Source organism: Rhincodon typus, chromosome 38 (genome assembly GCF_021869965.1).
Source record: "Rhincodon typus isolate 14 chromosome 38, sRhiTyp1.1, whole genome shotgun sequence".
Classification (NCBI taxonomy): Eukaryota; Metazoa; Chordata; class Chondrichthyes; order Orectolobiformes; family Rhincodontidae; genus Rhincodon; species Rhincodon typus.
Genome location: NC_063369.1, coordinates 7,549,681 through 7,564,557, shown reverse-complemented (window position 1 = coordinate 7,564,557; position 14,877 = coordinate 7,549,681). Strand labels below are relative to the sequence as shown.

Below are 14,877 nucleotides of genomic sequence, written 5' to 3'. Positions count from 1 at the left end.
GTGAGCCGATTACTATTTGTCTAAAGATAGTATTTGTCTTTCGACTTACTAGTCTCAGTTGTGAACAGCTGTTCTTTTATTTATAGATTAAAGCCCCACGTTCACAGTCGGCTCTGCTGAGCTCACTGCTTAAACCCAGTCTGGTCTCTGGTAGTGGAAGGGGCTGTAAATTTGGGTTTAGCAGCCTCTGGTAGAGAGGGGAAAGGGGACATTGTAGGAGGAAGGATTGTCGAGGGTTCCTGTGGCCGTCCACTGTCCAGGCACCCCACCCAAGAGCAGTGTTTGGACAGGACAGGACAGGTTCAGGTTTAGCTGTTGAATTGTTGGCCAGCATACAACACCCTTGGCTACCCAGAGATCATAGGCCAGGTGCCTTCTGTCATGTTACACACATGGAATGTTTGAATGCCTTCAGGAAAACAATGGCAGGTGGTGGGGAAGTGGGGCAAAATGACTAAACTCACATGTCACCCGCAGAAAAAAGTGTCAGAGTGCCACCGTCAGACGATGGGGACTGGGTGCTAAGTTTGTCCCCTTGTGATATTACATGACATGGGGAAAAAGGGGAAAGGAGCAGTGGAAAGGAGGGGGGAGGATAGCCATAAATAACAAATTTAGATTTGAAAATGGAGCAGGAATGTAAATAATTCAAAAATATAGAGACTACTGAAGCTTGCTCCACAGAACTCCCTGTTGAACAGAATCTGAAGCTCCAATGATCAAATCATTCTGCCCAAAAAAAATACCAAATCCACAAAAAGCAGGCATAATCCAGCCAGCCAGTCTCTATCATCAGCAGAGAGATGAAACATATTGTGAAAGTTTCTATAAAGCGCTGCTTGCTCGGCAATAACTGCTCACTGACACTCACTCTGGGTTCCATAGGGCCACTAAGCTCTTGACCTCATTACAGCCTTGGTCCAAATGTGGAAAGAAGAGCTGAACCTCAGAGATGATGTGAGAGTGACTGCGCTCGATATCATGGCAGCGTTTAACTGTGTATGGCAACTCACCCAGGGTTCTTTGACAGCATCTTCTAAACACACAATGTTTAACACTTAGAAGGACAAGGCATGCGTGAAAACATCATCACCGGCAAGTACCCCTCAAGTCACAAGCCACCTTGACTTGGAACTATATTTTTGTTCCTCCTCTGTTGCTAGGTCAAAATCCTGGAGCTCACTCCTTTTAAACCATTGTGCATGTACCTGCACCCCATAGAATGCAGTACTTCAAGAATGTAACCTATCACAATCTTCTCGAGGGAAATTGGGAATGGGAATAAATGCTGACCTAGCCATCAATGTCCATATCCTGTCAATGAGTTTTTTAAAAATCGGCCTGTTCTAGTTCTTTGAAAAAGTTATCCAATTAGTCCCACACTCCCTGCTATCCCTATAATCCTGCTAATTTTCCCCACCTTTTGCAACTGTTGACGCAAAAATGTCGATGTTTCCCATTGCAACGGCAATTTGTAGTAGTAAGGTTGAGCATGTTAATGTGTTCTGTATATTTTACAATAAAGAGCCTGATTTGCAAGGTTGTGAATTTTCTTGAACTTTACTGATCATTTATTCCGTACTACAAGAGCTCCACTGTTAATTAGTGGTGTTTTCAATCATCTTCCTATAAAGTAATGTTGAGGGTGAAAAACTAACTAGTAAGTCTGACTCTTGCTTGCACAGACCTGCGGCAAGGCAGTAGTAAAAGGGTGTTGTTGTGTATATGTATATATCTAGCTGCATTCCTTGAAGTAACTGCAGGACCTTTATGACAGTTTTATTTGTTTTATAGTCATTGGCTTTTGGGGCCTTCTAAAACATTGATGTGCCCTTTCCTCTTTTAAAGATAAAATCATTCCCAAGAACGATTGCAACCTCGGTCAGAGCAAAAGATGATAGAAGAACGCGCAAAAGAGAAGAAATTAAGGAAAGGAAGAAAAAAGTAAGTTTCAATTATTTTCATTTGATTAGAAATTACCATTAAAGCTGAGTGGGACTGTAAAGGTTTGGAATATTTCTCTGCATTTTGTTTATTTGTTCACTGATTGTATCAGACAGGTTTCCTCCAGTGCACATTAACATAGCAGTGGTATAGGCCATTCCACACAACATAAAATGCAGCCATCTACCACCCACCAGAACAATGATCAGTCCTCCACACTCTCGATGTAAAGCACAATCCTTTGCTGTCAGTGCTTGGTTAGACTAGCAATTTGCACCATAGAGAGCTTTACGGTCTACGCATGCAGTGAGTTCCCTGGTTACACTGTGCCTCAGAAATCCGCAAGTATCATCAAAGCACTTCCTGTGGTTGGAGGGAAATTACAAAACACTGGTCAGCCTAGCAACACTCGCTAAACAAACTTCTTATTTTTGCTTCAATCTTTATGAATTGTCACTTTAGGAGAAGGAAAAGAAGCAAGAAGAGATAAAACAACTTAAGAAGCTGAAGAGGATGGAGATTATCAACAAGCTGAACCGGTTAAAGGAGATAACTGGGAACGAAACTGTCGGCTTCGATGAGCAGCACCTGGAGGAAGACTTTGATCCAGTCAAGCATGACCAGTTGATGCAGGTTTGATACAAGAGGAAAAATAAGCCATGCTTTGCAGAGCCAGTTTAATAACTACTTTACAAAAAGAATGCAAGCTTTCCTGACCAAGAAACCTTTCTTTTTATTATTTTCCCCTGCAGCAATTCTTCAACGATGACTATTATGGAGTAGGAGATGAGCAGAAACCACAGTTTCAGGATGACGAGGAACTTGGTGGTAACTTATCCCTTTTGGAAATGTACTTGAGAGATGTAAATTAAGTACAGCCACACTGACATCGCACTCTGTCTGAACTTCTGGGGGCTGAACCACACATTCATTACGCCACCCACACATGTATGACTAGTGGATTCATTAGGATAGATGGCCGGTCTGTGATCTGGAAGCATAAATGTCCAATGAAATTGCTAACCAGACCTAACCCATTGTTATATTGCTGGGACAAATGCCACATAATATGATAAATAATTGCATTCAAAAGAAATGTGCTTGGTTTGCCTGGATACTAGATCACAGTTCTAAGTATCCAATGGAGCCAGGTTTCTCCTCTTTGCTGCCATTGTAACTTGTTGCACTGTCCAGTATGAGTGCATTTCATGTTAAATTTTTGTGTGTGTAAAGGTTGTAATGTCAAATCGTCAAAAGTTTAACTTTGAAAATGGCACTTTACAGTAAGATTTTTGTTCTTGTGTGTCACTGCAGTCTTGCCCTTCTTTACATTATGCTGTGAGCATTTTCATTTGTGCATTTTCTGATTGAAAAGTGCCAATGGTGTGATTACTGCAGTGCTCCCAATGTATTGTGACATGGAAGTAGCATGACCCCACAGTAAGAACATTTCCTCACTCCTTATGATGAGGCTAATTTCTTTACATGGGCAAGAGACTCCTTGGATTGACCTCTGCCCTCTTCCTAGTTCAGCTGATCTTAAATTGGGCAGCAATGTGGCACTACAGTTATCTTCAGCAAAGATTCCCATTCCTGATCATTGCTGAGTACAGTGCCTACTACTGGATAAGTCTGGGCGCGTCCCCCATCATGGGGGAGATACAGTGTAGTGGCATTGTTAGTGGACTAGTAATTCAGATGCTTGGGGAAGTGTGGGGTCAAATTCTACCACACGAGCTAGTGGAATTTAAAATTCAATTCATAAAATTTGGAATTGAAAGCTAGTCTCAGTAATGATGGCCATGAAATTATCATTGATCCTCCTTGAGGGAAGGAATCTGACCTGTACGTGATTGGGGATCCACAGCAATGTAGTTTATTTTTACCTGCCGTCTGAAGTAGTCTAACAAATGAATCAGTTCAAAAGCATTTGGAGGTAGGCAACAAAGACTGGCCTTGCCAGTGACCAGCACATCACATGAAATAAATAAAGAAAAGAATGGCTAATTAATTGCCAAGTCCCAGGAGTCAATGTTTAATCAATCTTGTTGGCGAAGGATGGCACTTCAGCACCAAAAGTATTATTTGTACACTTTTTCGAAAGGATAACTGGATTTAGTTGCAATTCCTATTTATGTTTACACCAGATGAGTGGAATTGGGATACGTGGACAGGAGCAGAAAATGGCTGTGCTGATGGAGAGGAAGAAGAACAGTGGCAGCAAGAGAGTTTTGAACCACACTGTGACGATCCGGATTTTATTGTAAGCTGAACTTTATTTTAATTCCTATTGCTCGCTTCATATTGCTATAAAATTGAGCTTACATTGTAGGAGTTTCTCTTTAGGGGAGAGCTTGGAAAACTTTGGGAGAGGATGTGCTGTAAAGTGTAATTTTCCTTCTCCTGCACAGTAACTCTGCAATCTGACCACTGAATAGACACTGAAATATCAGTATTTCTCTTAACAGATGGATGCAGATTATGATCCCAGTCAACAAGTAATCTCCTCGAAGAAGAAAAAGAAACAAAACACTCCTCTCATGGGCAAGAAAAGGCGGAAGTCTAAATTTGCTGAGGCAGTTAGCAAGGCAAAGCCAGCATTTGATCCCAGTAAGTGTCTCTGTCAGCCTTTGAGTTGGGCTGTCCATCCACCCACTACTTATAGTAGCTGATCTACCTGGCATCATAAAATTGAGTAGATAGTTTAAACCCTATACTCACTGGGTAAAGGTTGAGGCAGAAACATTAACTTCTCCCAATTGTTGGACTCGCTAATGGAATTCACAAAATGGTTTGTGTGTTCTGGATTGATACAAGAAGAGAATCCTCACCTAGAGGTATTTGGCATCACATATGCATGGAATAGAATTTTAGGAGGGATTTTTACTTCTGGCTGTGCTACACCTCACCGAGGAGTACTTGATGCTGACTTGAGTGTCTGAAATGGACCACATTCTATTTCTCGGCTCTCCATTTTCTTGCATAATGAGGACAACAAGTACTTTCGTCCAAGATTTTATTTATGCTACATGAATCTTGCAATTGAACAATTAAGCCAACCCCACACCATGCTGAGAGCTGGGCTGCACGCATAATTCTCCTACCCCTCTGCCATGTATGTGTGTCTTTTTTTTTTTAACAATAACATGTTGTAAGAGATCTGCGCAGCTGGCACCAGATTTTGCGAGCAAATCTTTGAGTAGATTTGCAGCCAGCAGATTTCTTATAGCAGAAGTCTACAAGGCTCGCTGCTATTAACCAGTTACATTGTAACCAAAGGAATCATCAGCAGAAGAGAATCCCACTTGAACAATAACATAGTTGTAAGATAGCATGTTATATTAGCTTAAAGCTGATTAACTAACCCTAGGTAAGGGACATCTAAGTAACTAGATCTATGCTACATCTGTAGACTGCAGAACTGTCTAAAATCTAGCAACAAACTAACAAGCAATTGCTAGAGATAGTTGTTTGTACCTTGGTGATTGGAGCTATTTCAAAGCTTCAGAGTTAATTCATTTACGCCAACTGTCTTATACAGCACACCTCTGCAAGCTTACATTTCTTTGCCCTTAGTGTCCCATAATTTGGAGCATATTTTTCCCTAGCCTTTTGAATTAAGTAAACTCAGTTCCGTGTGGAGTGTTCAGACTGGATAGGTTTGATGAATTTGAGGAAAAAGGGAGTAGAGTGATATAGGGCAGGATAGAAAACAGTGATCACTGGGAGGAGGTCACACAACGTAAGCTCTGGGATCGATCATTTGGCCTTTAGAAATTGTTTCTTTGGTCATGTGAAACACACAATCTGATTGAAGGGGTGGCGATATGTTATATATTTTCACTTGGCTCATTTCAAAAGTATTTTGATGACAGGTCACATTGAGCCTTTAACTAAGTGAATGCTTTTGACCAGACATTTTTATATTACAGAGGACAAAACCTTTGAACAGTACTTGGATGAGTACTACAAGTTGGATTATGAAGATATCATTGATGACTTGCCCTGCAGGTTCAAGTACAGACAGGTTTTGCCTAATGACTTTGGGCTCAGCACAGAAGAGGTATGTTTGTACTTTTCTTGCAGATTTACCCGTAGGCCCCTGGACACTGCATGTGCTGTAAACCACAAGCCTGGATGGCAGCAAGGCTTCAGTCATGACAGCCTTGGCTTTGTATAGTGCTGAGTGATCTAGGAGGGTAAGAAAAGTTCATGTACAGCTTGAAAGACATCAAAAGCACAAGTGAAAGGACTGAGATGAAATAATTTTGGGGAAGTATTCCACAAAAAAAAACAAGAATGTATTGACCGAAAACAAGTCCAAAAGATAGTGAAATGGAAGGAAGGCATTTTACTGAATTTTTTTTTTATTTTTTTTTTTTTTAAATCTGACTTTTTAAAATTCTCATTATAACCCAGCCCTGACCAAACTGCCTACTATATCTTTATTTGACTCTAGTGTCATATTTTGTCAGTGAACTTCCCTGTGGACATTGTACTACACTGAAGGCTCCATATAAATAAAAGTTGTTTATGGTGTCTGTAAGCAAGAAATTGCTGATAGGGAGGCACTACTGAAGACCTCGAAACTGTGTCAGTTCTCTTCTCTGGAGTGGGTGGTGCATAACACACCATAACACTGAGATAATCTTCACGTTCGCATGCATCAGCTTTGAGTTAGATCGACCCAGTGATTGGATTAAGGTCGAGCTGATTATTTTGTGGAAGAATCCGTTTTTAAGCTTTCTTGAACCACCATGGTAAGAACGGAGTGTCAATGGACTGGTCTAGATGTCGAGCGTGTTATAACCCACAAAATTGTGAAATCAATAAAAGCCAATAAACATGAGAGTTTAACACAGTGTAGAGCTGGAGGAACACAGCAGGCCAGGCAGAGGAGCAGGAAAGTTGACGCTTTGAGTTGGGACCCTTCTTCAGAAATTTCTTCAACTTTCCTACTCCTCTGCTGCCTGGCCTGTTGTGTTCCTCCAGCTCCACACTATGTTACCTCTGACTCCAGCATCTGCAGTTCTAACATGAGAGTTTGCAAAGAATAATTAACATGAAAATTGCTGGGGGAACGTATTGCCTTTTCTTGGTTTGACTGTATGTGATTCCAGTTCTGCATTATGATTGATATTTAATATATTGTAAGGGCAAGCTAACTATTCAATTGTGTAACCATTGCTATGAAGCAACTCCCAGCCCACAGTCAGCTGCTAAGAAATGAGTTCCTGTCAGCAGCAACCAGATTGCAAGAACAAGTGACCAGGTGCCTGCAGTTGTTATGTTTGTTGACGTATTTGGGAAGACTTCCTCAAGAGAACCTGTCATGGTTTCAACTTGACATACACTCAATTTAGTATCTTCACAAGCAGCTCTGCAATGAACTTTGTGCTAGGTTGTGCCTGTAGCTTGATATTCCAGAGGTGAATTGATAACGTTTTTGTAATTGTTTGCAGATTTTGGCAGCAGACGATAAAGAACTTAATGCTTGGTGTTCACTTAAAAAAACCTGCCAGTTCAGGTCAGTGAGTAAAACTGAAATCAGGACCTGTGACACACTTATTCAGAACTCGCAGATTGTGACATATACAACGGGGCAGGCTTGGATTCAAATAAAATAATGTCAGGTCCATAGTCCCAAGTCTGCAGGGCTTTAAAACTTTATCACTCCCAGGTCTTTTCTTTGCACAGATATAAATTCCTAAAAGTGAACTTTATAATATAGTCACAAACTCATTTATTGGAACAGCCATAATTGTTGTAATAAAGATTTTGGTAAAGAGTTGGGGGTTGGGGGAACAGAACAAGGTAATCCAAACTTTGACACATTTGTTTTGCTGAGTTAACTGATCTATATATGTATATATGCTGACCTGTACAAATTAGGATTATTGAAAGTATTCAAGAGCTCATAAAATTTAGTTTAAATGAGTCACTGTGTGTAAAGTAACTGCACAAATGTTATTTGTGAAGATGCAATGAGAGCCTACTTTCTTTTTTTTAAAAAAAATATTGCTTTAACAGAACTGAGAAGGAAGAATTCCATGACCTGAAGATTTACAAACAGAAAGCCCAGAATCTGTGGAAAAAGCAACAGATCTTTAAATCTTTTGCACTGCAGTAAGTATAATTTGCTGGCTATACCAAATATTGCCCGTAATCTTCATATTTGCAGCAACTTGATCGTAGGAAGGAAGTGGTGGCTTTAACAAGTGTACTGTAATGACTAAGTGTATGTGCGATATTTACTGTATTTTGACAGCAACTTTGCATGTTATTTAGAACAAAAAAACAGAACGTCACCAAATATTGAACTCAGAAGTGGGTTTTGTTAATTTGCGATTTGTCATATGGAATGCTTTTTCTGTATTAAATTGCCAGTTGGCATGGAGAGCCACTTATAATAGACTAATGACCAACATTATTAGAATCATCAAATCCCTACAGTATAGAAGCAGGCCATTTGGCCCAATGAGTTCACCCCGACCCTCAGAACAGCATCCCACCCAGACTCCCCCACCCATCCTTGTAATCCTGGATTTACCATGGCCAATCGACCTAACATGCACATCTTTGGACTGTGGGAGGAAACCGCAGCACCTGGAGGAAACTGACACAGACATGGGGAGAATATGCAAGCTCCACACAGGAGGTCGTCTGAGGATAGAATTGAACCAGAGTCCCTGGCCTGGTGAGGCAGAAGTGCTAACCATTGAGCCACCGTACCGCCTTGATTTTGTATTTCCTGGCTGCTTTCACCCCATTCCTGACCGCATTAAATTAATTATCCACAAGGTTAGGATTGCTGGCATGCGTTTCTAATTTAGCATCAAGCACTACAAATTTGGGTATGTCACCATTAAGATACAAAGTAAAGACTACATGCCCCAATAGGGATACTCTTTTTCTACAATCTCTGAAAGGCATATCCTACACATCAGTGTAGGTTGCTCAATAGCCAAATACCCTGTAGCTTTTAAGTCATGCTGCCCATTCCTAAAGGTCCACTTCACTGTTTGGGGTGGGAGGAGATGAGATATATGCACAAGTGCTCTCAAAAGTTTAACATGGAGGAAAAGACTCCCAGTATGAAATAGCTAGTGTGTGCAATGAAAATGTTCATTATATAAAGCCATGTCTTCATTGCATTCAAAGTTTTCACCTTGTTTCCGGATGTTTCTAAGATTTTTGCCCATTAGCTTTAAAACTTCTTTCAGACTTACCTAGCAGCACCTCCTTCTGACTTTGACCTTGATCTATTCTTGTTAAGACAGTCTGTACCTACACTCTGGAATCTGAGAATTTCATTCAAATTATTCTGAGTTAGATCTGAGGAACAAAGATAAAAGGATAGTGCCTTAACACATCAGGCAACCAGTCCCCAGCCCAAAGATTACTGTAACTAGCTATCGAGCCTCTGCTGTCATTACAACTGACTACAGTCCAGTCCTCCTTATAGATGTGCTGCCCCTTTTTTATTCTTCCATGGAAGATTGATGTTGTTGCCGTCCCAAATTACCCTTAGACACAGTGGCTTGCTATGCCATTTCAGAGGGCAGTTAAGAGTGAACCACATTCTTTTGGACTCACATGTAGATTCACATTTTCTTTCCCTAAAGGACATGTGTGAAACAGATGGGGTTTTAGGACACTTGCTGTTAGTTTCACAGTGACCAGAGATCAGCTTTATATTCAGATTTTGTTCATTCTTAAATTCCAGCAGCGTTGAGATATTTAATTTTTTTGTAGGTATTTGAGTAAAGATTAATTGTTTAACTGTAGTAACTGAAATAAACATTGCTACTTTATAGCGAAGATGAATCACAGAGAAACCAGGCAACTGCCAAAATCAAACTTGGAAAGAATAGAAGGGATAAGTTGAGAAAGTCGCAATTGCTGGAAGGGGAAGGAGCTGAAGAGGTGGAGGCCGAACTAAGTGCAAAGAAAGTGAGGTTGTCAGCTGAGAACAAACAGGTCTTTGAGCTGGATAGCGATGAGGATGAAGATGTCTTGGTTCCCAAACCAAAGAACCGTATGAATGTGGCGACCCCAGGGGAAGTGAAACCCAGCAGAGAGAAGGCTGAGGAAAAATCTCCAGGCCCTTCTATTGTACATCAGAAACAATCCAAAGGTCCCATCAAGAAAAGGAAGAAATTTACAAAGAAGAACATGCTCCTCACTTCCCAAGTGCAGTTCGGCGGACATTCGTTCAGTGGCCAGAGACTGCAAGCCTATGGATTAAACCCACGCAAACTGAAATTTAAACAAATATTCAGAGAAAAGAAGAAGAAAGAGAAAAGTAAACAGAATAAAGACTGATTTTTCTACTGGGAGAGATTATTTTGTATGGTGTTGTGAAAAATAAACAAATGTGCTATCACAGATGATCCATTAATGTTGCATTATTCATTATCTCCTGGTATTGACACTTTTTTATTTTTGTATTTGGGTAACAGGAAAGGACACAGGAAACGGAGCCCACTGAATTCCAATTTTGATGATGAACATTTTGGTTGATGCAGTCACATACAATATAGAAGGAGGCTGTTTTGCCTATTTGAATCCAGGCTGACTCCCTGTGAAGCAATAAAATCAGTTTCTGTTCACATCACCCTGCCCACCACATTTGGCCCAAAACTTTTTAAATCTGTTGCCCCTTAGTTCTTGTACTAAAATCATTGGGAACAACTTTTCCTTATCCACCTCTTTATTTATGTTGACATTTTAATCTATACATCAAATGCAGTGGTGCTAGAACTTTCTGCTGTCTACCAGCCTCCAGTCTGAGAAATAACCATTTACCACAAGTTGTTTTAGTCCCTCAGTTGATTTTTTTTAAAATCCAAACTGACACTGATCCTCCTATTCCATGAGCGTCAGATTTGTTAACCAGTCTTTAATGTGCCACTTGGTCAAACGCATTCTTCAAATCCATATAGACAACACACATTGCTCTCCTTTCATCAACAATCTCTGTTACTTCAAAAAGTTTCAATATACTGCGCTTCAGTTGTGTAACTTGCTGAAATCTGGTTACTCTGCAATTCGTGGTTTGTAATCCAGGAAAATGCTTTCTCAAAGGAACACTCCAGCTGGTAGAGAAGAATGTCGCAAAGCCACTGACAAACCAGCTCTGAGAGATTTGATGGCTGACCTTTGAGAGTGTAGCTGGCTGCCAGTGAGAGGAACCGAAGTCAATATCTGCAAGTTGAAGCCAGCAAACAGTCTTCCTCTGTAAACAGAAGAGACTGCCAGTGCCAGAGTGTGAAGCCCTTGAGCCACATTAGCAATGGTTCAGACTAAGGTGGTCAGTTCAATGTCTGATGAGATGGAAGGTTGTCACACCGTCTTTATGTGAGAAATGAGTGGATGTGTTCTTCACTAGGGTATCTCAACCAAGCACATCATATAATTTCTATCATAGATCAGGAATCGGAGCCATGACTGATTTTACTCTTTAAGCTAATTTAAACACATTCTTGGCAGAATCAAAACTGTTGCATTACAGAGTCTGCTGGAGGGTTGAACTGAGACCATGATCTTATGGTAGAGCAGGTTCGAATGGCTGACTCCTGTTGTTTCTACACTCAGTTGATGCTCTGCTTGAGTGACCTGCCTTACTAGCAGGTGCCAAAGGGCAGCCCTATATTAGACCCAATGGTCCGAATGGCTAATATCTGCTTCAGCGTTTTATGATCTTTAACATGAAAGTAGAGCCTTTTGTGTAAGAACTCTTGTTGGAAAAGAACAATTGTGATGCAACTTCCTCACTGCGTAATATCCTTCACAAAGTTACGCAATTTTCCAGTCCCCAGATGAACAGTTTCAGTAAATATACATGCCTGTGACCTAAATGTGCAGTCGGTGCTGGTAAAGTGAATGTAGCAGTCAACTTTAACACAGCTAGGACCCACATGTGGCGCATCAGTTAAATGATCAAAGTACTGGCTCAGTGCGTTTATTTTAATTAATTCATAAGATATAAGTGCTGCATTCATTGCCCTCCCTTAATTGCATTAGAAAAGATGCTGGTGAACTGCCACCTTGAACTGTTGCTGTCCAAAGGAATAGGATATATAATGCCATAAAAAGAGCTCCAGTATTTTGACCCACTGACAGTGAAGCAACAGAAATTTGGCTGACCACCAGGATAGTATAAAAACCGAAAGAACTGCGGATGCTGTGAATTGGGAACAACAACAACAAAGTTGCTGGAAAAGCTCAGCAGGTCTGGCAGCATCTGTGAAGGAAAAAGCAGAGTTAACGATTCAGGTCTGGTGACCCTTCCTCACAACTCAGCTTGTAGGGAAACTTTTTATAGGTGGCGGTTTTCGAATATGTTTTATCTACCCTTCTCATTCGAGGTGGCAGAGATTGTGTGCTTGGACAATATCATTGAGGGAGGCTTGGCAAGTTGCGTGCAGTGGTACCATTGTTTGCAGCCAGAATGGAGATGAATACTTCATCAAACTGTTGAAATGGAAGAGTACTTAGACTCCAAACAAAAATCACATCGTATGAGAAAAAAGCTAAAGGCAACAGTCCGAGATCATTGGGCTGATAAGCAGGGACTAATCCACAGCAGAGTCCTGTATTATAAGGACAATGGAAATTTTGAAAGCTGTTCATTCTCTCAAAGAACTTGCATAGAAAGCTAACTTCATGTCGAGTGGAATAAGGGATGTCGAGCTTATTGGTTGGTATGTGCTTTGCTCAGCACTTCATCCGAAATTTTGGCTTTGAATGCAATATTTATGTTTGTAGACTATTCCCTGGATTCAATGCCTCCTCACAACAAGAGAAGTCTTGTTTAAAGGGAATAGTTTAAGAATGCTACTGTTTGAATTTGATTCTTGTGATATTTCTACTCTAGTTAGGCAGAACATTATCTTGACATTATGGTGTTATCTAGAAACATGCTAAATAGTATTTCAGTCAGAGGCTATCTTTAGGTAAAAGGGTCTTGTCACTCGTTTTGTTCTGCATTTTGAAACAACACAATTTAACAAATTACATTTGAAATGTAATGCTTCATGATTTTGTGGTGAAAGTGTTGCACAATTATTCTATCTTTCTTTTGCCCTCATCTGTATTGCTATTACAAGGTTACTGTTTCTTTGAACTTTCATTCTACTCGCTGAAGCTGCTTAAAAAGAAAAACCCATACCTCTGTGTTCTTTCTACTCCCTGTATCGTCACTGTATGCAGCTTGAGACTCATTGTGCTATCTTATAATGCAGGCATCCTGGGAAGAATGAATATAAACTACATAGTTCATTATTCTCTCAGTTGTCATCTTGAAAGGTCTTCAAATCTAATTATTATTAGACAAGATTATTAAGAGTGATGTAACTGATCAACTAGATGGAGCTAAGTTGCCACTCATATTTTTAATTGTATGACTAGATGGTCTAGTCCTTTTTCAATTCTCAGAATATTCTTGCACTACATTTTATAGAAAATCTCCACCTCCACCCAGTTAACAGCCAAATATAGAATGATTGATTCAGCACAGATGGAAGACCATCTGGCCTGTTTTATCTCTTTTATAGCATTTACCTATTAATTGCATTGAACTGATTGGCCCAGAACAGCTGCCAATCCCACTTATCTACAACTGTTATCACTCCCTTTTGCCTGTTGTGATACCAGTGATCCTCTAATCTCCTTCACCCTCTAACCTTCCCTTTAATTATACCTGCTCCTTCCCAATTTTTTCAACAGTATAAAGATCACTTTTCACCTCTCATTTCAAAGGATTTGAAACAATAATTGTTTTTCTCACTCCATAGGTGCTGCCAGATCTACTGAGTTTTTCCAACACTTCCTGTTTTATACTTCAGATTTCCAGTATCCATAGTTTTGACCATTAAGTGCATTCTATTGCTCCTTCCATTTAACACTGCAAATGTCTTCATTTTAAAGTTTTATCTGCTTCCCTGCCCTTTTCAGGTTTAAACTTGTGCTAAAAGTGGTTTTTGATTTGATTTTGATTTATTATTGTCACATGTCTGGAGATACAATGAAAAGTATTGTTTTGCGGGCTAACCAGACAAATCATACCTTACATATGTACTTCGGGGTAATAGAATCAAATGCAGAATATAGTGTTAGTGTTAGAGCTAGAGCTAGAGCAAAAGATCAACTCTAATATCTAAGTCTGTTCATAAGTCTGATAACAGTGGGGGGAAAAAGCTGTTCTTGAATCTGTTGACCTTCCTCCAGACATCTTTGATTCTCAAATAAAAGCAAAATACTGTGGATGTAGGAAATCTGAAATAAGCATAGAAAATGTAGAAATTCAGCATCTGTGGAGAGAAAGAGTTAACGTTTTGAGTCAAAGATGACATCTTCAGAATCTTTGATTCTTATGCCAGTTTTAATTAATTTGTTGATTTATTTATGTATGCTGTATACTTAAGTAAATCAAACTGTGGTTGCTGGAGATGTGACACAAACAAAAACAAATTGCTGAAATAACTTAGCAGGTCTGAAGAGAAAAATTAATGTTTTGAATCCAGTAAAGAGGGATCACTGGACTTGACATGTCAACATTTTTTCTCGTCACAGAAGCTGCTAGACTTGATGAGTTTCCCTAACAGTTTGTTTTTGCTTGCTGTATACTTGATTTGATTTGCTTTAGTCATGTATACCTAAGTATAGTGAAAAGCTTTGTTTGCGAGCAGTACAGGCAGATCATAATAAGTGAGGACATACAGATCATAGGGTGTTTAGACAGAGTGAGGCATACAGGTTACACTACAGAGGAGGCGTGCAAACTAAGATCATCGTTGATAAGATCAACATTATTTGAAGTTCGAGAGCCCATTCAACAATCTAAATAATGGCAGGGAAGAAGTTGTTCTTCAACCTGTTGGTGCATGTGTTCAAGCTTCTATATCTTCTGCATGATGGGAGAGGTTGTAG

At 40.0% G+C, this 14,877-nt stretch overlaps 1 protein-coding gene across 3 annotated transcripts in view; it reads left to right on the top strand.

Annotated features, from left to right (window-relative positions):
• kri1 (KRI1 homolog) overlaps positions 1-10,638 on the top strand; it is a 32,291-nt gene extending 21,653 nt beyond the window's left edge. For 2 of the 3 annotated variants that reach the window (XM_020534538.2, XM_048617937.1), the window contains 9 exons: positions 1,849-1,944; positions 2,407-2,577; positions 2,697-2,772; positions 4,092-4,207; positions 4,413-4,554; positions 5,877-6,007; positions 7,407-7,471; positions 7,975-8,070; positions 9,762-10,345. In XM_020534538.2, the coding sequence (XP_020390127.2) occupies positions 1,849-1,944; positions 2,407-2,577; positions 2,697-2,772; positions 4,092-4,207; positions 4,413-4,554; positions 5,877-6,007; positions 7,407-7,471; positions 7,975-8,070; positions 9,762-10,269 (1,401 nt within the window). In that variant the 3' untranslated portion in view covers positions 10,270-10,345. Of the gene's footprint in view, positions 1-1,848; positions 1,945-2,406; positions 2,578-2,696; positions 2,773-4,091; positions 4,208-4,412; positions 4,555-5,876; positions 6,008-7,406; positions 7,472-7,974; positions 8,071-9,761; positions 10,346-10,406 lie in introns of those variants that run through there. The other variant, XM_048617938.1, reaches the window with a different exon arrangement.
• Positions 10,639-14,877: the final 4,239 nt, after the last annotated feature.